The 23,388-nt window shown below is 59.1% G+C and overlaps 3 protein-coding genes across 7 annotated transcripts in view; 2 read left to right on the plus strand and 1 right to left on the minus strand.

Moving 5' to 3' along the window:
* The window catches only part of MYBPC2 (myosin binding protein C2), a 25,313-nt gene extending 22,573 nt beyond the window's left edge, over window positions 1-2,740 (plus strand). The window contains exons 27-28 of one of the 2 annotated variants that reach the window (XM_027977460.3): window positions 1,100-1,286; window positions 2,614-2,740. In XM_027977460.3, coding sequence (XP_027833261.1) covers window positions 1,100-1,286; window positions 2,614-2,624 — 198 coding nt within the window. In that variant the 3' untranslated portion in view covers window positions 2,625-2,740. Of the gene's footprint in view, window positions 1-1,099 lie in introns of both variants that reach the window. The other variant, XM_060398787.1, reaches the window with a different exon arrangement.
* On the minus strand, window positions 1,123-9,147 carry GARIN5A (golgi associated RAB2 interactor 5A). 2 transcript variants are annotated; one of them, XM_027977542.3, is made up of 5 exons: window positions 8,783-9,147; window positions 8,480-8,598; window positions 7,995-8,125; window positions 4,103-4,373; window positions 1,123-3,601 (listed from the first exon to the last, which is right to left on the minus strand). In XM_027977542.3, the coding sequence occupies exons 1-5, from the start codon at window positions 8,934-8,936 to the stop codon at window positions 3,545-3,547; spliced, it is 732 nt and encodes a 243-aa protein (XP_027833343.2). In that variant the 5' UTR covers window positions 8,937-9,147; the 3' UTR covers window positions 1,123-3,544. The 2 variants fall into 2 exon arrangements, with proteins under 2 accessions (XP_027833343.2, XP_042087029.1); XM_042231095.2 differs by having other exon boundaries at window positions 7,995-8,161.
* EMC10 (ER membrane protein complex subunit 10) lies at window positions 9,117-15,309 on the plus strand. 3 transcript variants are annotated; one of them, XM_042231082.1, is made up of 8 exons: window positions 9,117-9,298; window positions 10,259-10,331; window positions 11,221-11,330; window positions 12,154-12,258; window positions 12,644-12,825; window positions 12,978-13,071; window positions 13,860-13,909; window positions 14,133-15,309. In XM_042231082.1, exons 1-8 carry the CDS (start codon window positions 9,185-9,187, stop codon window positions 14,167-14,169), a joined length of 765 nt encoding a protein of 254 aa, XP_042087016.1. In that variant the 5' UTR covers window positions 9,117-9,184; the 3' UTR covers window positions 14,170-15,309. The 3 variants fall into 3 exon arrangements, with proteins under 3 accessions (XP_042087016.1, XP_027833330.1, XP_027833329.1); XM_027977529.3 differs by having other exon boundaries at window positions 13,823-13,909; window positions 14,133-14,171; XM_027977528.2 differs by lacking the exon at window positions 13,860-13,909.
* Window positions 15,310-23,388: the final 8,079 nt, after the last annotated feature.

Consider the following 23,388-nt stretch of genomic DNA (forward strand, 5'->3'; position numbering starts at 1 on the left):
AATTCATTTATTCAGCTCATCCATTCACTTCATTTGCTTATTTACATCATTCATTCTTTCATCCTTTCAACACACATATTTCAGAGATTTTGTATGTGCTGGTGAACTGAACAAGGAGTTCCTTTTCATTGGGGAAGACGGCCATTCCTCTGAAGTCACACGTGCGTGCGTGCTAAGTCGCTTTAGTCATTTCTGACTCTTTGCAACCTTATGGACTGTAGCCTGCTAGGTTCCTCTGTCCATGGGATTCTCCAAGCAAGAATATGGCCATGGGGGCTTCCCTGGGGGCTTGGATGGTAAAGAATACTGGAGTGGGTTGCCATGCCCTCTTCCAGGGGATTTTCCCAACCCAGGCTCCGAACCCAGGTCTCTTACATCTGAGTTGGCAGGCGGGTCCTTTACCACTAGTGCCACCTGGTTGACAATGAAATGACAAAGGGTGGGGACTTCCCTGGTGGTCCAATGGGCTAAGAATCCACCGTACAATTCAGGGTACGAGGATTCGATCCCTGGTTGGGGGACTAAGGTCCCGCGTGCCAAGGAGGAACTGAGCCTGAGCTCCGAAATAAGAGTCTGTGCATCACAGCAAAAGATCCCGCATGACGCCAAAGGCATCATGCATGATCCTGCATGACCCGAGGCAGCCAAATCAATCAATTACTTAAGAAAATTAGAAAGGGTGGAGGGTCTGCTAGGGAAACGCAGGCATTGTGAGAGTGTGAAGTAGGCATTCCTGTTCCAGTCTAGGGCCGGGAAGTGACATGGGAGCGGAGACCTCAAAGGCAGGCAGGTGCTGTTCCAGGACCTGACCGGTCTGAGGAACAGCAAGGCCGCCCATGGGTTGGACAGAGGGAGGGAGAGGGCGGGAGGTAAGGGCAGAGGACCGATGGGGCCAAATCACATAGCGCCTGTGGGCCACCACAAGGGGGAGCTCTTGCTCTTCTTACAGAAGAGGAGACGGGGGTCAGAGAGAAGTGACCCAGCCACGATCAGCCAGTCAAAATAAGGGGGTGGGAGAGCCAAAAGGAGACTCCACACTGCCTCCCAAGGCCCCATTGTGCCTCCGTCACGCGGCTTCCTTGTCTGCTCCGCTCAACAGCCCAAGGTCGTCTGGATGAAGAACAAGATGGAGATCCGCGAAGATCCCAAGTTCCTGATGACCAACCACCAGGGGGTCCTGACGCTGAACATCCGCCGCCCGTCCCCCTTCGACTCGGGGACTTACTCGTGTCGGGCCGTCAACGAGCTGGGGGAGGCCCTGGCCGAGTGCAAGCTGGAAGTCCGAGGTGAGCCTGGGAGCCTGGGGTGGGGGGGCGGGGGTGGAGCCTTATGCTGCACCCGCCTGACCCTCATCCACGGCTGTTACAAAGCTGACGGTGCGGGGCAGACCTGCGCCCTCTAGGAGTACGATTGGGAAGCCGATTCAGGCCCCAGCAGGGACACTGCCATGTCGGGGCACAGAGGCAGCACAGGGTGTTGGGGGTGGCGTGGGGTGGGGTAGCACCTGACCCCTCCTGGGCAGGAGTCTAAGGTTCTCCAGAGGAGCTGAAGGACAAATAAGAGGTGAATGAGGATGCGAAGAGCTTAGCAAATGATCACTAAGGCTCCGGTGCAGCCGGGGAGGTGTGGGGACACAGCATGGAAACCGTCATGGACAGAGGCAGAGGACCGGGGCGGGGGGTGGCCGGGAGAGCCCGGAAGACAGCCCCCTTCCACGGCCTGTCCCCAAGCTCTGTGTCTCCCGTCCCTGCCTCTCTGCCCCACAGCCTCAGCCTCCTTTGTCCTCTTCCTCCTGGATTTGACCCCAGCCCCCTACACCCCGCCTCCAGTCTCTCTCCAGTTCCACCCCCCGGCCCTAGAGGGCGCTCTGTACCCACGGCTGACCTGCGCACAGCCCTCCTAGGGCTCCCCCAGCAGCCCTGGGACCCTTCAGCCTGGTGTCAGGGTCCTGAATCTGCCATCCCCAGCCCCTCTCTAGCCTCAGGTTCCCCCTCCTGGTGCCCTCCGTTTTCCAGCCACACCGAACAGCTGGGGGTTGGACAAACCAGCTGTGCTTTCTCCTGCCCCTGGGACTTTGCACAGGCCATTGCCTCTCCTGCCTCGGGCTTCCAGCCAACACACATCCCCCAGTCAATACTTGATGGGGAGGCCGCTCACCAAGTCCCTCAGAGGCGCCTGACGTTCACATAGGCCTCCAGGGTCCCTCCCTGGCCGGGACGCCCCCCGGCTGTGATGACAGCCCCGCAGACAAGGGACCACTCTCCATGCACCTCCTGCCTGTCATTTTAAAACACCGCCCTGCCCGGCCAACCCAGTTCCTAGTGTTCCGCTGTCCCCTTATCAACTATTGAATCCGCTCAGAAATATGCCTTCTTCAGGATTCCAGTGAGGGCTGGCCTCTAGCAGCTGCTCGGAAGTCAGAACATGCCGGCTTGGGGTTCAAAACTATAGGAATCAAGGGCTCGATGAAGTTGGGTTAACCTGGTGTCCAGCTGGGTGGGGAAGGGAAAACTTGACTCCCTCTGCTGGCCAAGTGAATCTAAAGGGCAGAGGCTGGGGCAGGGGTGGAGGGCACAGGAATTTTTACCACCCTCTTCTCTTCCCCCACCACAGTGCCACAGTGAAGTGCTGTCCTCCACCTAACAAGATGACTAACTGGCTGCTGAGCCCTAACCCAGACCTCCCCGGACACGTTTCCCTTTCCCGAATTATAAGTGAGAAGATGGCAGTCTTGTCTTGACACCCGTGTGTCTGTCCTTCTTGAGTCTGTGGCCCCGCCTTCCTTCTCCCATAGGTTTAGTCACCCAGGGGTGGGCGGTGGGGCAGCCGGGTTGGAATGGCATCCACCACTGCGAGGCAGCTCTGGTGAAGGAGACAATGTCGAGGCCGCCATCTGGGAACAGCTACTTTAGGGAGGCTACCATGTTGCTTCCGCTGTGGCTCAGCTGGTAAAGAACCGGCCTGCGATGTGGGAGACCTGGGTTCGAACCCTGGGTTGGGAAGATCCCCTGGAGAAGGGAAAGGCTACCCACTCCAGTATTCTGGCCCGGAGAATTCCATGGATTAAGTCCATGGGGTTGCAAAGGGTCCAACACGACTTAGCGACTTTCACTTTCACCGTGTTGCCATGGCAACTGCAGTTACAGGGGGACCCAAGACCCTCTGGAGGCAGCCCTCTTGGGAGGAGCCACTGTGAGCAGGGAGGAGGTGGGCTGGCCTCAGTGGCAGCCATAGTAGGTCAAAGAGGAACACAAGGACTGACTTGGGGGGCTACCCTTACGGGGTAGACATGCTGGAATGGTGGGTGCGGGTCCCAAGGAGCCAGACACCATGAACCCAAGACCACGCGGAGGCAGCCATTATTGAAAGAGCTGCTTCCGCCACGTTGAATTGGTGACGATGGGGAAAGTGCTCGTGACCCGGTTTTCTTAGTTCTTAAGTGGCCGATCTTTAGTAACTCTAATATTAATTCATCTGTCCGGCCCCAAGGTAGGGGACACTTTGATCTCTGGTCTTTTGGTGACCTCAAAGAATGTTGGAGGAGTCAGAGTCCCCAGAGTTCAGACATCTGTGGGTCAAGTCTGGCTTCCATGGCTTGAAGCTGGGTACAAGAGAGAGTTGGTCTCAAACGCTTTGTGGATGCATCTGCTGTTTGGGGGTGGGTGAGTGGGCACTTTGTACTTCCTGGGAAGGCGTGGGGAGCAGGGGGGTTCTCAAGGAAGAGGCCCCTTAGGTTCCAGTGTCCCCACCTTCGAAGACTGCTGTCTTTCTCCTCCCCAGGCCTTCCGGGGAACTGGCCTGGCCGACTCGTCAAGGCCTAGGCATTCCCTCTCCAGATCCCAGCATGCTAGGTCAAGGGGAGGGAGGCTGGGTAGGCGATGCCCCATTAGGAAGCCATCGCCGCCTCTGCTGGCGCATCAAGGCCCTGCGGACCTTGCTCTGCTTTGAGAGCCTCCTGAACTCTGAGCAGAGACAGCACACCCTTTCAGGACTCAGGAGTCTGGGCTCCGGGTCACCTCCACTCTCAGATCAGGGATCCAGCCCCTCAACTCCCTCCTCCCTCCCACCCAGGAGCCCCGCCCACACCCCTCCCCCTCCTCGCCTCTCCCGCCGGCAGATCGCCGTCCTCGTCTTCGTCATCGTCCTCGTCGTCCTCCAGCGCCGAGTAGTCCTGTGTGAAAGGCACGGCTCCCTGGGCCGAGTGGAAGCGCAGGCGGTAGAGCAGCCGCACCCACTGGCCGAACTCGCGGTCGCGGCTCTCGGGTGGGGCCCGCAGCTGCAGGTAGAAGGCACGGCCGGTGCGGAACTTGACCTTGAGCTGCCAGCGGCTTTCGTCGTGGACGAAGAGCTGGACAAACTGCAAGGGGAACAGCCTGGGTGGGCGGAAGGGGCGGCCTCAGCTTCTGACCCTCCCAGGCGCCAGCAGCGCCCACCCCAGCGCCCCTCTCCGCCCCTGGAAGGAGTCCTTTGTCACTTTCTCTGCCTCTTGCATTTCATCTATCCCAAACTTTCGTCCAGACTCGGAGCCCATCTTTGTCTCCCGCTGGTCCTCCCCCTCCTGAACGCGAGACTCGAATAGTAGCGGCTTGCTTGAAATTAACATTTGGACGTTGGATCGACATCAGACACATGTAACATCCAACAGCCCAATTCCTGACCTAAGCCCGACCCCAAACCTGCTCCTCTTCGTCTTCGTCGCTATATCCTCCCACTTGATTAGCCAGAAATTGTGCGAGTCGCTCCTGATCCGTCGTTTTGACATCCTTAACCCATCTTACCAAGTCCTGATGGCTCCACAGTTAAAATGTACTAATATTAATACTCAAAATCCAACCATTTCTAAGTCTCTCCGCAATTTCCCGCTTTCACCCCAGTCTATTCCCACACTGCCGCCAGAGGGCGCCAATCAGCACCCGGGTGAAATGGGTCCCTGCGCTCAGTCCTGTGCGACTCTTTGGGACCCATGGACTGTAGCCCGGCAGGCTCCTCGGCCCATGGGGTTGTTCAGGCAAGAACACTGGAATGGATTGCCATTTCCTCCTCCAGGGGATCTTCCCGACCCAGGGACTGAACCCGTGTTTCCCGTGTCTCCTGCATTACAGGTGGATTCTTTACCTCAGAGCCAAATCAACAGGAGAGTTAGCTCAAATCGCTCCCAGGGCTCAGAGGAAACAGAGTCCTGTCTTGACCGCTAGCCTCTGCAGGATCTGCGCTGCTTTGTGCCTTTTCTGTCCTCCCCTCCCGCCCTTTCTCCTGGTTTACTGTCTCCAGCCATACTGGTCTTACTGTTCCATAAACCTGCGGGGCTTGGTCCTACCCCAGGACTTTTGCACAGGCTGTTTCCTCTGCCTGGAATCTTCCTCCTCCAACCATCCCCATGGCTGGGCCCCTTCATCTCATGTTTTTCTCAAGAGGCACCTTCTCAGAGAAGATCTGTTTACAACCTCCTGCTTATTTACAACCACATCTGTCCTCGCTGACCTCCCCATGCCTACCCCTCACCCCCTTCTGATCTGTCTCCACAGACCTCAGCCACTGGACAAACTGACATCTATTCTGTCTGCCTTCCTAGTAGAAGGTGAGCTTGAGGGCAGAGGGTTTGGTGCAATTTTTTTCACTGCTGTTTCCTTAGTATCCAGAGCTGACCCACGGTCCGTGCTCAATGAATGCTCACTGAGTATTTGAATACATGAATCGCTCAGGCCTCCAGCCTAACTCAAGGCCCAAAAAAGGCAGCAGAGGAAACAATCCAGACAGGATGGGTAATTTGGCAGAGATCACACAGCAGGAATTTGAACCCAAGTCGTACCAAGGTTCTGAACAACACTGGGTAGCTACACACCAGCCCCCTCAGGCCCAGCAATGTATCTCCAGAAACTGGCTTTACACCCTCCAGGCTGTGTGTGGATACGCCCTGCCTGCTGCACTGGTGGTCACCCCCAGGCACAGGACACATCAGTGTCCCTTGGTAGGTGACTCGATCTGTTATTACGTTCCCCAAATGGAAGAAAAACAGCTGACATTTTCACAGCTCATACTCTGTGCCAGGCGCTGTTCCAAGTGTTTCACAAACATTTACTCAGTTTATCCCCTGACAGCCCTGGAAAGTGGGTTCTCCAGCTGAGACCCGGACTGGTAGGAAACTTGGCCAAAGGCAAGAGGTGAAGCCAGGATACAAACCCAAGCTGTCTGAAAGCAGCCATTCATTCAAGGACATTCCCTATTAGGTAATCACAGCAACAGGCGGATGCAAGCTTGGTGTCCAAGAGGGTGGTGGAGTTTGTTGAATGGTGTGTCCAAAAGAGGACCTGTCCATCCCGGCACAGAATCGCCCAGGGCTGGGAGCTGGTTAGAAGTGATGGGCTGGGGGGTGAGTCTGGAGACTGAGTTGGCAGAGCAGCTCAATGACTTTACTTCTGTGGTATGTTTTATGGCGGGAGAAGGGAGAGTGCTGAAGGAAATTACAAGGAGATTAAAGACCCCTTCTCAGCACCATCCCTGATATTCTTCCAACTGCAAGTCGTGACTCAAGTGGTGGGATACAATTAATATTGAAAAGTAAAGGGAGGTGGAAGAGAATGTCTCAGTACAGGGTTCTGGCATCAGAATACTGCTTTGTGAAATGTTTTCAACTTATCCAGGGCGGATAAATAAAGGCTGTAAGTAGCTTCAAGTTCGTTTGGGTCAGAATCAGATTATACCACTGAATGAGTTGCAAAAAAACAAAACAAAACTCTTTGGATTTCCGAATTGGAAACGAAGGATTGTGTGTCTGTGTGTGTGTTTGTGTGTATGGGACAACGTGACTCCATTCTTCCTTCCTTCCTCCCGTCCCTTCCCCCTTTCTTTCATTCACTATGAACTGCAGGTGGCGCTAGTGGTAAAAGAACCCCCTTGCCAATGCAGGAGACCTAAGAGTCACATGTTGGATTTCGGTGTTGGGAAGATACCCTGAAGGAGGGCATGGCAATCCACTCCAGTATTCTTGCCTGGAGAATCCCATGGAGAGAGGAACCTGGTGGGCTACAGTCCACAGCGTTGCAGAATCGGACATTACTGAAACGACTTAGCACACAGGCAGTCAAAAAAAAAAAAAAAAAAAAGCCACTGGCAGAATGTTTCTGTAAATATACTCTACTCATGTAAATGCTTTGGTATTTGCAGCTGGAGGTGGAGGCAGGAGCCTAGGATGGGAGAAGGGTGTATTTTGTGCTGTGTGTGTTTTGTAACTTAGAGTGTATTTGCATTATTTTTTCAATGAAAAAACAAAACAAAACACAAAGACCTGCAGGGGCAGTGTGGAGAGAGTGGGCTGAGAGCTCCAGAATCCAGGGGGCCAGTCGTGAGGAGCAGGCGGTTCCAATCCAGGCCACCTCTGACTCACTCTAGGACCCTGGCCAAGTGGCTCGCCTCTGGGCCTCAGTTTTTCTTCCTGAGGATGGGGTTAAAGGTCCCCAGCAAATGAGAGGATGGGGTCAGAGAGGAGACAATGTGCATGGTCCATGGGAAAACTGCCATGTAGTGAAAGTGAAGTCGCTCAGTTGTGTCTGACTCTGCAACCCCATGGACTATAGCCTGCCAGGCTCCTCCATCCATGGGATTTCCCAGGCAAGAGTACTGGAGTGGGGTGCCATTTCTTTCTCCAGAGAATCTTCCCAACCCAGGGATCGGACCCGGGTCTCCCGCATTGCAGGCAGACACTTTACCGTCTGAGCCCCAAGGAAGCCCATGCAGTAGGTGCTGCATAAACGGTTGCTCTCCTGACCCCTACCAGGATGTGGCCATCCCCTCATGTCCATCTATCCCTGACTGCTGATCCCTGTGGATGGCCCTGTGCTTGTTCTCCTGGGTGGACCAGTAGCCCAGAGAGGGCTGGCAGCCATCCACGGCTCCTGGCCCTGGGGGTCTTCTGGGTGAAAGGAGGTGCTTCAGGGGACCTAGGGTGCCCAGAGCTGGGGAGGAACGAAGTGTAGGCTGGGAGCGGGGGCAGTCACCCGAAGAGCTGCAGGTGTCCATTCTCCTTGGCAGGGCCCGCCAGAAGCAGCAGGTCTGGGAGTTCCAGGGCTGGACTGGAGGCTGCCACTCCCATGGTGACCTTGTTGGCAACTTCTCCCAACCGGGTCACCTGGGCCGGGGGAGGGGTGGCGTCAGAGGTTAGAAGCTGGATAAATGGAGAGCAGGGTTGGGGAGGGATCAGAGGTCAGGAATTTTGGTAGGATTAAGGGGCATGAACCAAGAAAATTAACCATCAAGAAGAGGATCAGATATCTTGGGGTCAAAGGTCGAGTCACCTGGGTATGAAGTCAGGGACATGGAGTGAGGGAATCAAAGGTGAGCAGTCATAGAGAAACTAAGGTTTGGAGGTATTGGCGGGCGTGGGGTGTGGAGGTCAGGAGATGGGCGGTAAGGTGAGTAGAGGTTCCCTGCGTCAGGAGGTCGGGGCCCAGGCTTGGGCTCAGAGGGTCCTGGGGCTCCGCACCTGCACGAAGTTGCTCTCAAAGATGGGGAAGTCTCGCAGCTGGTCGAATTCGCCGCTCAGGAGATGGCGCTGGAGCCGTCCGGGCCGGCCCGTGGGACAGGCTGGAACCAGGGGGCGTTCTACAGAAGCGGCGAAGTTCGCAGATCTATTCCAAGAGGCTGGGTAGGGGTCCCCTACCCAGGGCGGACAGCCCCGCGCGGAGGGTACGGGGTTCCCGGCTACTGGTCTCCGCATCGCAGGCCCCATCCCTCACCTGGTTCCCGCACCTAATCCAACCCCTCCAGGCCCGGTTCCGCTTCTCACCTGCCATCACGCCTGGTCCCGCCTCACCTGCTCCACCGAAGGCCGGCTTAGGCTCGTGGCCCCGTTTCATCGCAACGCCCCGCCCCTTGGGAGGAGCGGAGGGCGGCGCCCAGGGAGAAAACGGGGGGCGGGGCCGCGGGCTCTGTGACGTCATATCGCGGCGGACGGCGTCAATACGTCGGAAGCCCGCGGTTGTGACGTCACATGAGGGGGCGTTACCCGGACGTCCGGAGGGAGCAGCGGTCGCCCAGTGACGTCAGGCCCCGGTAGCCGGTGGGCGCTAGTGCGCAGGCGCAAGGAGCTGGCGCAGGCGCACGGGCGACAGGATACGGCCAGTTTCTCCCGGCGTGCTCCGCGGCTCCCGCCTGATTCCAGCCTCTGGGCTGGAGGGAAGGGGCCGAGATGTCCGTCCCCGGCGCTGGGGCGACTCGACTGCTCCTCCTCTTGCTGGTGGCGGCAGCAGCCCCCAGCCGGGCGCGGGGTAGTGGCTGCCGGTCCGGAGCCGCTGTGCGGGGAGTGAGTACTTATTCGCTTTGCATAGAGGGCAGGGCCGTCGGAGATCCTGGTCTTGGGTCTTTAGGTCCGTTAAGGTGGGAACGAGGCTGTGCAGGGCCGGGAGGGAAGGCGAGATGAAAACCGTTCCAAGCGAGGCTGCAGTCCTGAGCATGCATGAGGCCTGGGAGAAAGCGAGAGGTTAGGAAGGTTCTAGCTCGTGAATATGCATAAGGGAGCGGGGCTCGGTTGGGATTTTGGCACCTGGGCTCTCGGTGCGGTGAAAACTCGGCTGCACCCGAAGAAGAGATGGCGGCAAGAACTTTTCCCTTGGGATCCGCAGTCATGAATATGCTTGAGGAGGTGTGGCCCGGGTGGAATCTTGGCAAATCAGACAGAAGTCGGGGCGGCTAAAATGAAAATGGCGAGGGGGCTCTCGAGAGAATGTAGGAGTTCAGTCTCCCGCATACGCGTGTGGTGGGCGGAATGTTGAGCTCAAGGATTAAAATCTGGAACGAGGTAGCGCAGGCTTGAGGGTGGAGAGTTGAGTATGCAGAGGTAGGAGAAATTTGGAGAGTTGGAGAAAAGGAAGGCCTGAAATCTTGAATTTGCTTGATGGCGGCGTCGTGACCGTTGAGGCTTAAGGTGACACCGACGTCACTTGGATATTAGCTTGGGAAGGATACCCTTTAACTCATGAATATTTATGATGCTAGGCGTGAAAGTGACCTGGAGGTAGTTGCCTTGAAAATGAGGCAACTGGTTTGCAGGCTCTGGTTTTCTGGGGTCCGTCCAGATCATGAATTTTCATGAAATGGTCAGATTCCGGTGGAATCGTGAGCATGCATCAATGTTTGGATATGGGTGTGAAAATAAGGCTCTTCCAGCAAGCAGCCTAGGGCCTTGTCTGTCCTGAGGTTCCTGGATCCTGCCGGACTGAGGACTCTGATGGTCCTTAAGTGGATCCCTTTTTATCACTCGCAGGTGGGGGTGGAAGGTCGAGAAGGTGAGGGCTGCGGCACCGTGGGGCTGCTACTGGAGCACTCATTTGAGATCGGTGAGTCCGACAACGTCTTGACCTGGACACTTATCCACTGCCCTGTGAATTCAGGTGCCTCCCTGTGTGAGACACGTCATTCACTCACAGCTTTGCACTTGGGAGTGTGTTTGCATTAACCTGGGGGAGTTGGATGGGGGAAGAATAGAAGCTCTGTCTTTGAATACCCCTATACTGGTAAGAAGAATGCCAGTGTCAGAAAGGTCACTGTGGTGGTAATAAGCTCAGAGCAGCCGTTCCTGACCAGTTGTCCCGTTCTCTGCCCTTGTGGGTAGATGCTCCTCCTGTATTAACTCGGACATCTTCAGAATAGTCATGCAAAGTAGGAGGTGTTAGGGATAGCTCCATTTTCCAGAAGAGCAAACCGAGGTGCAGAGGGACATCAGACAAGGTCTTTTTACAAGTGAATAGCAGCCAGTACCTGCATTAAAGCCCAGCTTAAACTGCACTAATGCAGGCGTCCAGACTCCCAGAGATGTCAGTGCAGCCCAGGGGTTCATAATGCCGTCTTGAGGCCCAGACTCCGGGGGTGGGAGGCATTCGTGATAACCACTGAAGCTGGGACCCTCTGCAGACCTCTCCAGTCAGAGCCTGCCATCTGCCCAAGAAAGCCTGGCCTTGGGAGTGCCCGAGCTCTGTACACCGTGATCTGCATCTGGGGAAGCTGAGGGCCAGATAGGTTATGTGAGCGACCCTGGGTCACCTGGCAAGTTGGAGGCCAGGTTTAGGAGCTCTGGGGTCCAGGCACCTATCGTGGGCAAGACAAGGTGGTGGTGTCCCCAGTTTTTAAGGTGGAACAATGAGGGCTCAGGTGGGGAGGTGGCCTGGTCACTTCGAGGGCTGACAGGTGTGTTGGCCTGCTGAGTCCAGGTGTGCCCCTCCCCCCCAGATGACAGTGCCCACTTCCGGAAGCGGGGCTCGCTGCTCTGGAACCAGCAAGACGGCACCTTGTCTTTATCGCAGCGGCAGCTCAATGAGGAGGAGCGGGGCCGGCTCCGGGTGAGGAGGGGACCCCGGCTTTGCTGGAGTGGGAGGCACGTGCCTCGGAGCACAGCGGGCATGCTTCTGGGTCCTCCTTGGGGAGGGTGCAGGGAGGTGCTGGGCTCGGGTGGGGCCCTGGACAGCAGGGTGGAGGAAGGGAGGAAGGAGAGGCAGAGGAAGCAGCTAGCTGACTCTGCGGGCAGCTCACAAAAGCTGCCACAGTCCACTGCTGCTCTGTCCCTTTGGCCAGATGGAGCTGTAGGGGAGGCTGGGGATACAGGCTTCGTTCTGGGCAGCTGCGGGCCCCTGGGTGTCCTCCCTGTGGGAGACAGCAGGGCGAGGTCTGCCTGGACCAGCACGGTGCCCACGTGATTCCTGTTACCCCCAGAGAGAATGTGCTGCTCATAGAACTGGGAGTCCCGGGCCTTCCCTGGTGGCTCGGTGGTTAAGACTACCCGCTTTCACTGCAGTGGGTCCAGGTTCCATTTGCGGTCAGGAACTAAGATCCCACTTGTCCCAGAAGCCACTTGGGACAACCCCAACGAAGAAAGAAAAAAATAAAGGAATAACAGTCTGGGGGTGGAACTGGACCCAGATCTGGGGGCAGCGTTCTCGAGGGCTTGTTCCGTTGCTGGGCTGGGCTCTGCTCTCCTCCTGGTGGTCTTCCCTCCCCCTCCCCCCTTGCCCAGTGGGGCAGGCCAGTGGGAAGAGTCTTGGGCTTGGCTGGGCCAGGGAGTTGGGGGGGGTGCTTTCCTGGCTGGGGGCCCCGTGGGGGTGCAGACTTGATGGAAGCTGGGCTCTGCCTCACTCACCGGCCACCCCCTCCTCTCCGTCCTTGCAGGACGTGGCAGCGCTGAACGGCCTGTACCGTGTCCGGGTCCCGCGGCGGCCTGGGGCCCCTGATGGCCCAGAAGCCGGTGGCTACGTCTCCTCCTTTGTCTCTGCGGTGAGTCAGCGACGAGGACCAGGCCCCATCCTTGCTTTGCCGAACCGCTCCAGCCCGGGTTCTTCCGTTCGGCCTCCGTTGCCCGTGGCCCAGCATTTAAGGATGGGGAAGGCTCGGACCTGGTCCTGCCTTTGAGGGTCTCCTGGGCTGGAGAGGGACAGTCCAGTTGGCGGGGGCTCCAATGGGGCAGCTCAGGGCCTTATGGGCGCTGGAAAGGCTGCTGATTCCACCTGAGGTTGGTGGGGTGAGAGGGGGCGTCTCGTGGAGGGCTTTGAAAGATGCTTCAGAGGCCCCGTGGGTTGCGGGGGGGTTGCTGGTGTGGGCGAAGCCTGGGCAGGGCCCCTGCTGGCCCTCCTCCTCTCAGCCTCCTCCCCTCCTCCCCCAGTGCTCCCTGGTAGAGTCTCACCTCTCGGACCAGCTAACCCTGCACGTGGACGTGGCCGGCAATGTGGTGGGCGTGTCGGTGGTGACATACCCCGGGGGCTGCCGGGGCCACGAGGTGGAGGACGTGGACCTGGAGCTGTTCAACACCTCTGTGCAGCTGCAGCCGCCGGTCACGGCGCCCGGGTGAGCAGGGGCTGTGGGGAGGGGACAGAGCCAGGCCCCTTGGGGCCGGGCCAGCCTCCCACCCCGCCCCTCCCGCCACCCTTCTGGGCTGCCTGGGGCTCTGGGTGGGGAGGGCCACCTCATCCCATCGCCTCCTACCCCTACCTTCCCAGGCCTGAGACAGCGGCTTTCATCGAGCGCCTGGAGATGGAGCAGGCCCAGAAGGCCAAGAACCCCCAGGAGCAGAAGTCCTTCTTCGCTAAATATGTGAGTGGGGTTCTGCGCACCCCTGGGGCCCTTCCCCACCGGCCCTCTCCCTCCCATCCTGAGCCCCGCTCCGTCCTGCTCGGCTCCCTTGCAGTATGCAGGGCCGGCTCGGTCTCTGTGCTTCTGTGCTCATCTCCCTGGCCCCTGGGCTGAGCGCTGGAGCCCCGCGCCCTGGCTCTCCCCCGCCCGTGTCCACTTGTGGTCACAGGGCATCTGGTCTCAGAAAACAGCCCGCCCTAGAGCTGGGCAGTGAGGGGAGCCGGGGCCAGCCCCCTGGGTGCCTGGGCCGGGATCAGACCAAGCACAGGCAGTGTCAGTCTGTCCAGTTTGGAGGGAGTGCAGGGGAGGCATGGTCAGGGAGGGGCTGGGTCCATGCAGACTGAGGACAGGAGAGGGGCCTGAGCTGCTCTGGGGGTGGGGGTTGTGGGGTAGAAGGCAGAGATCTAGGGGGACAGGTTTGGAAAGGAGGGAATTGGCGGGGGGGTCCACCCACCAGGCCGGGGAGGTGGGTGGCAGGGTCTGGGGAGGAGCCGAGGGTCCTTGGTGCTGGTGACGCTGGGGCTTGAGGAAGCCGTCCCACCCGGGCCAGGGCAGGGGGCCGTGGAAGCCAGTGAGGCCTCGGTTAGCGTGCTGGTCGCTGGAAACGGGGCCCGGAGAGGCCGAGGGCGCGCCCGGCCCGGCCTGCTCTCCCTGACGGCCGCCGGACGCCACAGCCGCCGCTGGCCCTGACCTGCGCCCCCGCCCCCCTCAGTGGCATCTCATCCTGGGGGGGGCCGTGTTGCTCACAGCCCTGCGTCCTGCCGCCCCCGGGCCCGCACCACCGCTGCACGAGGCCTGAGTGAGGACCTGCCCCCTCCCGTCTCCCCGCTCCCCGCAGCCCCCCGGCCCTCCCCCAGCCCGTAGTGCAGTAGCGGACCCGGGCCCACTCCCCCCACGCCTCCCCTCACGCCGCCCCTCACGCCGCGCCCACCTCCCCCACGCTGGCTGGGCCACCGCTTACCTCACCTCTCTTCTCTGTCTCTCTGCATCTGTCCATCCGGCCCCGTGCCGCCGGCTCCCAGTGGATGTACATCGTCCCAGTCGTCCTCTTCCTCATGATGTCGGGAGCACCGGACGCCGGGGGCCAGGGCGGGGGTGGCGGCGGCGGGGGCGGTGGAGGCAGCGGCCGATGAGGAGTGCGGGGCCCGGGTGCTGCCCACCCTCTTTCGCTCGGAGCACGCCCTTTCTGCCCAGCGTGCCCGCACCCTTGATCATCTTAGGAGAGACTCTCCAGACAGTCCATCTCTGTGTCCCGTGGGGATCAGAGGGCACCCCCTCCCCAGGAGTCCCTCCCCTCTTGTGCTTGGAGTTACTGTGGGTGTGGGGGTGGCGGGGTTCTGGGCCCTGCTGCACCCCACCTTTCCCCATGGCCCTGCTGCAGCCCCTGCCGTATCTCTCTGCCGCAGGTCAGAGCCCGCGCTCTCTGTCCCCTCATCCCGCCCCCCAAGCCCTGTGGGGGAGGGGAACACGCCTCTTTCTCTCCAGCCTCCATGCCTTTGTCTGGTCTGGTCACCCCGCCAGGCCAGGGGAGGCCCCTTACTTATCTGACACTGGATTGGGACACCAGCCTCCTGTCTGGTCTTGAGGGTACCCTGGGGCTCCCCAAAGCCCAGAGCTGGCACAGAGCAGGGGTGGGCCGGCCTGGGGCGCCCCCTTTTCACATCTGCACAGCCCTGCTCCCCCTGCTCTGGCCTGTATCTGCCCACGGCTCTAGTGGAAGTTGGGAATTCCTGCTGTTAGGACGCCAGGCCCTCCAGAGGCTCAGGGGCTTGAACCAGTGATGCTGGAAGTCAAACCAGAGCAAACTACCCAGCAGTGGAGTCAGGGGCCAGTTGATGTATAGAATCCCTTTCCTGGCTGGTCGTTGCCCTGGGACTTTGCTGGGTCCTTGCCATTTATCTCCCTTCCTCCTCCTGTCTAAAAACATCGACAACATAAATGAAATAGGTAAACGTTTGGGGAAGTTGCAGCTTGCAACTTAACAGGCAAATGCAGCTGTTAACTAGGCTAAGAGACTGTCAGGATGTACAGGCGCTACTGAATTCTGCCGGTGGCGGTGGGTGGCTGGGAATGTGATTCGGAAACGCCAAAAAAAAAAAAAAAAAATGGCCACCGTTGTCATGGTGATGGCAGCGCCATCAGGCTCCATGGTGTGTGTGTAGCAGTTTATTAAAGCGTCCCCTAAATATTCAGCGTTCAGTTTGCCTCCTGCTTCGTGTGGTTATAAATAGCGCGACATCGAAGGCTGTCACCTGCCTGTCCCTGGTGTGAGTTTGACTTCCCGCAGACGCGTGACTCAAAGTAGAATTACTACGGCAGGTTAGAGACATTTTTACGAGCAGACCAAGCGGCCAAGGAAGGTGCTTGGTGGAGTCTCCCTGATGACTCGATCAGGTAATTTCCCCTCCTAGAGTGACTGCCAGCACCAGCCAGCGGGAAGGCTGTTCTCCGCTCTCTGTAACCAGAGTAGTAAGTTGGGCATTGTACACTGACCTGCCCTTGCCGTTGTGCTCCAGGTCAGAATCTTCTGGGGCTTTGTCCTCGGCCATGTCCAGAGAGTGGCCTTGTGCTCCATGTGCCACCAGAAAAGGGACACTGAGCTCATTCAGCCCACCCTCCACCTACTTTTTTCACAAAATTCACACTTGACCGAAATACACAACTACAGACCATGGCGGCGCAGTTGGTGTTTTTGAGAGCTGCTCTCGTCCTTTGCTCCACAGCGATATTTATGTTTCTGAGTTCCTCTTGTGACTCGTCTGATGATGCTGAGACCTCCGTGTGCCTTCTGTCTTCTGATGCCCTTGGATCTGATCCTGCTGCAGCTCCCCCTAGCTCCAGGAGCTCAGAGCCCAACCCTCTGGGGGCCCAGCCACCCCTCTGCCTAGTGACAAGAGGCCTGGAAAGCACTGCCTCTGTGTTTTCAAGTGGGACTGTTCTGTCGCACGCCTGCCAGCATTGGGGGTTGTTGGTTTACCCATTTTTTGGGTAGCTTTAAGCTGAAAGGGTCCCCGAGTTGCTCTAACTGGCATTTCTTTCTCCACCAGTAGGAGACACTGCCCCGCTCTCTCTCCTGCTCCATGTGAATTCTGTCACTGATGCTTTCATGGGAAGTGTTCACAAATTAATTCGTAGTTGTGATCTCCTGCCAGTCATTTGCTGGACCATTTTGTTGTTATTTTTTTTAGTAACCTGAGATCTGAGGTCTTTATCTGATTGCTTTCTTCTTAGACTTTTTCAGCCACTCAAGCCGGCAGAGTTACTCTGTGGCATTTTCTAGTCAGTATCCAAGCTGGTGCTGGCTCCCTGGGTATCTGTCCCGGTTAAACCTCTCTTCTCAATCTTGGCCATCCCTGGAGAGCGCAGTCACTGTTTTCTTTGGATTGATCAGGGTATCTGGGGATATCAAACGAACCCTAAAGGATTCTGTAGCATCCAATGCCCAGAACCTTCTGCTCAGCCCAGCCCGGCACCTCTTCCCTGCACTGGGGGGCAGCCGAGCTTTCAGTCTCCTGTGCTTGACTCTGTAGAAACTCCTTCCAGAAATAAGCAAGTCTATGTACACAGTTTCTGCAAAAATATGTTACCCCAGCTCCCCACCCCCACCCCACCACCCAACAGAAGTCAGGGAGGTTTCCGTGTCTGATACCGAGTGGTTCTCCTTGCACCTCGTGCCTGGCTCTGGGTGGATCCTGCTGGTCTGTCGATGGACGTTTGGGTGCTGCAGGGATCCCCGTGTGCCCGCTAGATTCCCCACTTGTTTGTATGGGACCCCCCCACCCCCACCTCCGTAGACCAGCCGCCCGTTCACATTGGAGGTTGGGAGCAACCCTTCCTGATGGCTCCCAAGCCCATCTCCAGCCCCAACTCCCCTCCAGGTTCTCCAGACCCCAGGCTCCTTCCCCTTGTGCCTCAGGGACCGGTGAGGGAGTCTGTCACCCGGGAATCTGGGTGGCGCTAGAAGTAAAGAATCCACCTGCAGGTGCAGGAGACAGAAGAGACACGAGTTCGATTCCTGGATCGGGAAGATCCCTCGGAGGAGGGCACGACAACCCACTCCAGTCTTCTTGCCTGGAGAATCCCATGGACGGGGGAGCCTGGGGGTCTTCACTCCATGGGTCACACAGAGTTGGACACGACTGAAGCGACTTAGCATACACACACACAGTTGGACATGCACAGTGAGTGGTGCCAGCCCCCCACCCCAGCCTCAGACCAGAGGGCTGGGCCGCCTGCCTATTGCTCTTCCCTGCCTCCTCCCTTCTCCTGCAGCCGGACCAGTGTGCCCCGTCCAGGCCTTCCCCCTCGTGGAGGGCTTTCCGACCCAGAGCCGCCCCTGCTCCTCGGCTCCCCAGCACCCTCAGGACAGAGTCCCAGCCCTCAGCCTGGCCTGTGAGGCCCTCTGGTCTCTTCCTCTTCCGCTTCGTGAATCACGACCCCAGCCTTGGTTCCTGATTCACTTAGATGTCCCCAAGCCAGACTGCAGACACCTTCCCTCCTCTCCCACCCCCACACCCCCACCACTCCTCGTCCTGTCTCACACCTTCCTCTTTGTCCCCGTAGAGCTCAGCCCTCCCTCTCTCCCTCCCGCTTCCTCACCCCAGCCTCCTGACGTCGGCTGGTAAGGCAGGCACGAGCACCCATGAGGCGAATACTCAGTGGAGGGAAGGCCCCTCCCCAATTTCCTGCCCCACAGAATGCCACCTGTTCCCTGGCACTGGGGAAACCCCTCCCCTCACCTAGGCCTTCATTCTGTCTTCTGGGTTATTGAGAACAGCTGGCTCAGCCATAAAGAGCCTGCCCGCCAGTGCAGGAGATGAGAGAGACGTGGGTTTGATCCTTGGGTTGGGAAGATCCCCTGGAGAAGGAAATGGCAACCCACTCCAGTATTCTTGCCTGGGAAATCCCATGGACAGAGGAGCCCACCAGGCTCCATGGAGTTGCAAAGAATTGGACGTGACTGAGCACACCTACGATAGTTTTTGGGCAAGTATCCTTTTAAAATAGATTAGTATAAGGTTGATTTTAGTATTTTTAAAGAATGTTTGCCATCCCAAGTTGTACATTGAATCAGGTAGCTTCTGGAAACAACTCTAGAGGTTTATTTATTTAGCCAGGCAGAGAGACCCCAGGTGAGGACCAGGGACCAATGTTTGGCTGTCAGCCATTCACCTTTGCAGCCACGAGGTCATGGTAGAGGAATCAAACTCAGTTGGCCCGATTCCTAGAAATAGGCTTCCCAGCACATTGTGTAAACTGAATCCCACTCTCCTGCGTTTCCCAAAGCACTGACACGGGTTCCATGACCACGTAGGAGAGAACCCGCCCACCCATGACTGGAAAACACCCCTGCAGTTGGAGCTCTAAGCTGGCATACCAAGAAGCTTGCCGAGTATGATGTTTATATATTGGCTAGGCGTAGAAAAGTTTTTAATTTTTACAGAATTTTGCAAGTCCTCTCCTCTTCGCCCACTCCAGCCTCCCCCTCGCCCCCAGGCACTGTCCTCCTTTGGGGCCGCCGGTCCTAGTGTCTTTTAGAGCTGGGTTGCAGTTTTGTCTTCCGTCGGTAGGTGGCGATGGACGACCGCAGTCCGAGAGAGCCTCTCCGGTAATCGATCCTGGGGGCCTCTAGCTGACCCACTTGGACCGTCTTGGCGGAGAGGAGGGCCCTACCCGGGGCGCCGTCGGTCCTCTGGCAACGCTGTCGAGGCTCCCTTGTGGTCTCCGTCCTGGCGGATGGCGGTCTTCAGGCACACCTGGCGCCCGTTTCCTCGTCGGTGGAGTCGGTGGTGGGTGGAGTCCTCCCAGCTGCCCGTGTGCTCCACGCCGCCTGAGGAAGCGAAGACAGCGGAGGGTCGGGGAGGAGAACGGCGCGGGAGGGCGGCAGCCCCCTCCTCACCAGGCTCAGACCTGAGTCGAGGGCTCAGCAGAGTCAAGGGGCCGATTTCCTCGTCAACTGCCCCGCCACCTACGTGCTGTGCGTCTTTAGGCAACTTGCTTCCTGCCTCTGAGCCCGTTCCTCGCTCCCCTGCACGGGGGGCCGGCTTGATCCCTCCAGGCAGCGTGCAGAGTCCCGAGCAGACAGGAAAGAGAGAGAAAATGGGTGTCACATAGGTGCTTCCAGCTCGGGGGGACGCCGTCTTGACAGCCCTGCCCCGGAATCCCTGGGGTGGCGACTCTGCCATCAGCGCAGAGCTTGGCAACCTGAGAGTGCCAAGGGCGGGAGAGGAGCCCTAGGAGCCCGCGGGGTGAGGACGCGGCGCTGGGCAGGGGCCTGCCAAGACGCAGAGATCCAGAGAGGGGAGAGAGGAAGGAGGCAGGAAGGTGGGAGGGATAGGAAAGAGCCGCTGGGGAGAGAGGGAAAGAGGAAGGTGAGGACGGCGACTGAGCGAGGAGAGGGGAGACGGAGGCGGGAGGGGAGAGGAGGCGAGAAGATGCAGGAGAGGGGCCGCTCAGAGGGGACAGCGGGGTGGAAACGCGGAACGGAGACCGAGGGAGGCCCCGAGGGAAGCTGGGCGGGGGGGGGGGGGGGGGGGAAGAGAGAGGAGAAGCCAGGTGGGGAGGGAGCTGTGGGGGCAGGGAGGAGAGAGGGAGGAGTGGGGAGGGAAAGGAGGAGAGGGGAGGAGAGGGGAGAGGGACAGGAGGGGCAGGCGGGAGGAGAAGAGAGCGGTGAAGGTGACGGGGCAGGGACAGCCCGGGCGGGAGAGGGAGCCGGCAGGGAGAGAAGAGCAGAGCGGAGAGCAGAGCGGTGAGAGGGAGAGACGGAGCGGGGAGGGAGGAGGCTGTGAGCAGAGGAGAGGCCAGCGGGGCAGGAGGGGATGGAGCGGGGACCCTAGGAGGAGGACGCGAGAGAAGGGGAGAGAGACAGGGCGGGGAGAGAGACGCGGAGACAGAGAGAGACAGGGAGGGGGGAGAGAGAGAGAGAGACAGCGGGGGGGAGGGGGAGAGAGAGGGAGAGAGAGACGGCGGGCGGGGTGGCGGGAAGACAGGGCGAGAGAGACAGAAGAGGGGGAGAGAGAGAGAGACGGGGCGGGGGGAGAGACAGGGAGAGAGACAGAAGAGGGGGAGAGAGAGAGAGACGGGGTGGGGAGAGGCAGGGAGAGAGACAGAAGAGGAGGGAGAGAGAGAGAGACGGGGCGGGGAGAGAGACAGGGAGAGAGACAGAAGAGGGGAGAGAGAGAGAGACGGGGTGGGGGGAGAGACAGGGAAAGGGACAGAAGAGGGGGGAGAGACAGGGAGAGAGACAGAAGAGGGGGAGAGAGAGAGAGACGGGGTGGGGAGAGGCAGGGAGAGAGAGACGCGGGGGGGGGGGGGGGGGCGGAGACAGAAAGAAGCGGGGAGAGAGGCGGCAGGCGAGGGCGGGGGAGAGACAGAGACAGAAACAGGGAGACAGAGATGGGGAGAGACAGAGGGGGAGAGAGACAGGGAGAGAGAGACAGGGAGAGAGAGAGAGAGACAAGGAGAGAGAGAGACGGGGAGAGAGAGGGAGAGAGAGAGACAGGGAGAGAGACAGAAGAGGGGGGAGAGAGAGACGGGGCGGGGGGAGAGACGGGGAAAGGGACAGAAGAGGGGGAGAGAGAGAGAGACGGGGTGGGGAGAGGCAGGGAGAGAGAAGCGGGGAGAGAGGCGGCAGGCGAGGGGGGTGGAGAGACAGAGAGAGACAGAAACAGGGAGACAGAGAGAGATGGGGAGAGACAGGGAGAGAGAGAGACAGGGGAGAGAGGGACAGAGAGAGGGGGAGAGAGAGGGAGAGAGAGACGGGGAGAGAGAGACAAGGAGGGAGAGAGACAGAAGAGGGGGGAGAGAGAGAGACGGGGTGGGGAGAGGCAGGGAGAGAGAGACGCGGGGGGGTGGGGGTGGGCGGAGACAGGTAGAGAGAAGCGGGGAGAGAGGCGGCAGGCGAGGGGGGGGAGACAGAGAGAGACAGAAACAGGGAGACAGAGAGAGATGGGGAGAGACAGAGGGGGAGAGACAGGGAGAGAGACAGAGAGAGACAGAAACAGGGAGACAGAGAGATGGGGAGAGAGGGAGAGAGAGACAGGGAGAGAGAGACAGGGAGAGAGAGACAGAGAGAGACGGGGGGGGAGAGAGAGACAGGGGGAGAGAGAGAGAGGGAGAGAGACAGGGAGAGAGAGAGACAGGGGAGAGAGAGACAGGGGAGAGAGAGACAGGGGAGAGAGGGGAGAGGGGGAGAGAGAGAGACAGGGAGAGAGAGAGACAGGGAGAGAGACAGAAGAGGGGGGAGAGAGAGAGTCGGGGTGGGGAGAGAGGCAGGGAGAGAGAGACGCGGGGGTGGGGGTGGGGGATGGGCGGAGACAGAGAAGGGGGAGGGGGGAGAGACAGAGAGAGACAGAAACAGGGAGACAGAGATGGGGAGAGAGGGGGGAGAGAGACAGGGAGAGAGAGAGACAGGGAGAGACAGAGAGACAGGGGGAGAGAGAGAGACAGGGGGAGAGAGAGAGGGAGAGAGAGACAGGGGGAGAGAGAGAGACAGGGAGAGAGACAGGGAGAGAGAGAGACAGGGGGAGAGAGAGAGACAGGGGGAGAGAGAGGGACAGAGATACAGGGGGAGAGAGAGAGACAGAGAAACAGGGAGAGAAAGAGAGAGAGAGGGACAGGGAGGAAGGGAAGCTTTGCCACCTCCTGAGCGGTAAGGCTTGGCCTGGGTAACGATGAGCTGCAAACAGATGAACACGTGCAGCTGATGGTCCTGGGACCTGGCAGGACATGAAATGAATTCCGTAAACTGTGAAACATTCATCACAGGACCGTGTGTTCTGAGACAGGATAAAAATATCACCAGCACGTGGGGACACGCAGTCCCACCCCATGGGTCAGCAGAGGGGCCTCCCTGCTGTGGGAGGCTGCGGGGCTGCCAACCCGCTGTGCGGGAGCAGGTGTGGGAGGGGGAGAGCGGAGAGGCAGCTGAGGGGAGGGGGCTGTGGGCAGCTGTCCCCAGGGAAAGCAGGGCAGTGCCAGGAGGGGGCGGGGATGGGGAGAAGGCAGGGGAGGGAAGCGAGGATGAGACCAGTGGAAAGAGGACCCGGGGAGGGACCTCCCCAGGCGTCCAGTGGCTGAGACCCCAGCTCTCAGTGCGGGCGGCGCACGTTCAGTCCCCGGTCAGGGAAGCAGTCCCACCTGCTGCAGCTGAGTTCCCACGCATGCCGCGGCTGAGACTCGGCACACAAGAAGATGCAGGGAAAGCCGAGTGGGAGCGAGAGAGGACAGGGCGGGAAGGCAGCGGGAGCCTCGTGCGGGGAGATGGTGGGGAGAGCAGGAGAGGCTGCGGTGAGAGGCGAGAGCGAGTGAGGGTGCTGGCCGCTCAGTCATGACTGAGCAGGCTCTGACTCTTCTCCACCCCACGGACTTAGCCCGCCAGGCTCCTCTCTGTCCCTGGGATTCTCCAGGCAGGAACACTGGAGTGGGTTGCTGTGCCCCCCTCCGGGGGATCTTTCCTACCCAGGGGTTGAACCCTGGTCTCCTGCACTGCAGGCCGACTCTGTACCATCGGAGACACCAGGGGAACCCAAGGAGGGAGAGGAACATGGTTTCGAGAAGAGAGATGGGGCGGGCGAGGGAAGCAGCGTGCGTGTGTGAATTCAAGAGGACGAAACTGAGGATGGAGGGGAAAGGGGAGGTGAGAGGGACCTGGGGGCGGGCCTTTGTGGAGAGACGGACAAATGGACAGGAGGTAGAGACGGGTCAGGATGGGGAGCGGGAGGAGACGGCCGGAGGAAGAGAGGCTGAAGAGAAAGGCCTCATCAAGAGGGTGTGAGCAAAGGAAACCAGCGTGGGGGAGATTCATGCAGGAAGGTGTGTGTGTCAGAGAAACTGAGGCAGAGAAACTGAGACAGAGGAGCAGGTGAGAAAGAGAAAAAAGATAGGGGGGCAGAGAGCATGAGGCACAGAGAATGGCAGGAAGGAGAGAGAGATGGGAGTCAGAGGGAGAGGCAGGGAAGAGAGACAGACCCCAGGAAAGAAGGGCCCTCAGCCAGGCTCACGGAGGGAGGGAGACACAGGCCCCCAGTGAGTCAGGACTCAGAGAATCACCCTCTTCAGAGCCTCGGTTTCCTCAGCTGCTTCCTGAGGTGGGGGAGGGGGTGGGGGAGCGCCAAGAAGGCGGCACCTGGAGGGGGGGGCCTAACCACCCGGCTTCACCACCAGAGGAAGAATGAGCACTTTCTACCCTGCCTTTCTCTCCTGGTCTCCTTCGTCCCTCCCCGCCCAGACAGTGGCTGTTATGACCCATATATTCTCCCCCAGTGAGGAAATCCAGTT

The sequence above is a fragment of the Ovis aries genome, chromosome 14 (genome assembly GCF_016772045.2).
Source record: "Ovis aries strain OAR_USU_Benz2616 breed Rambouillet chromosome 14, ARS-UI_Ramb_v3.0, whole genome shotgun sequence".
NCBI lineage: Eukaryota > Metazoa > Chordata > Mammalia > Artiodactyla > Bovidae > Ovis > Ovis aries.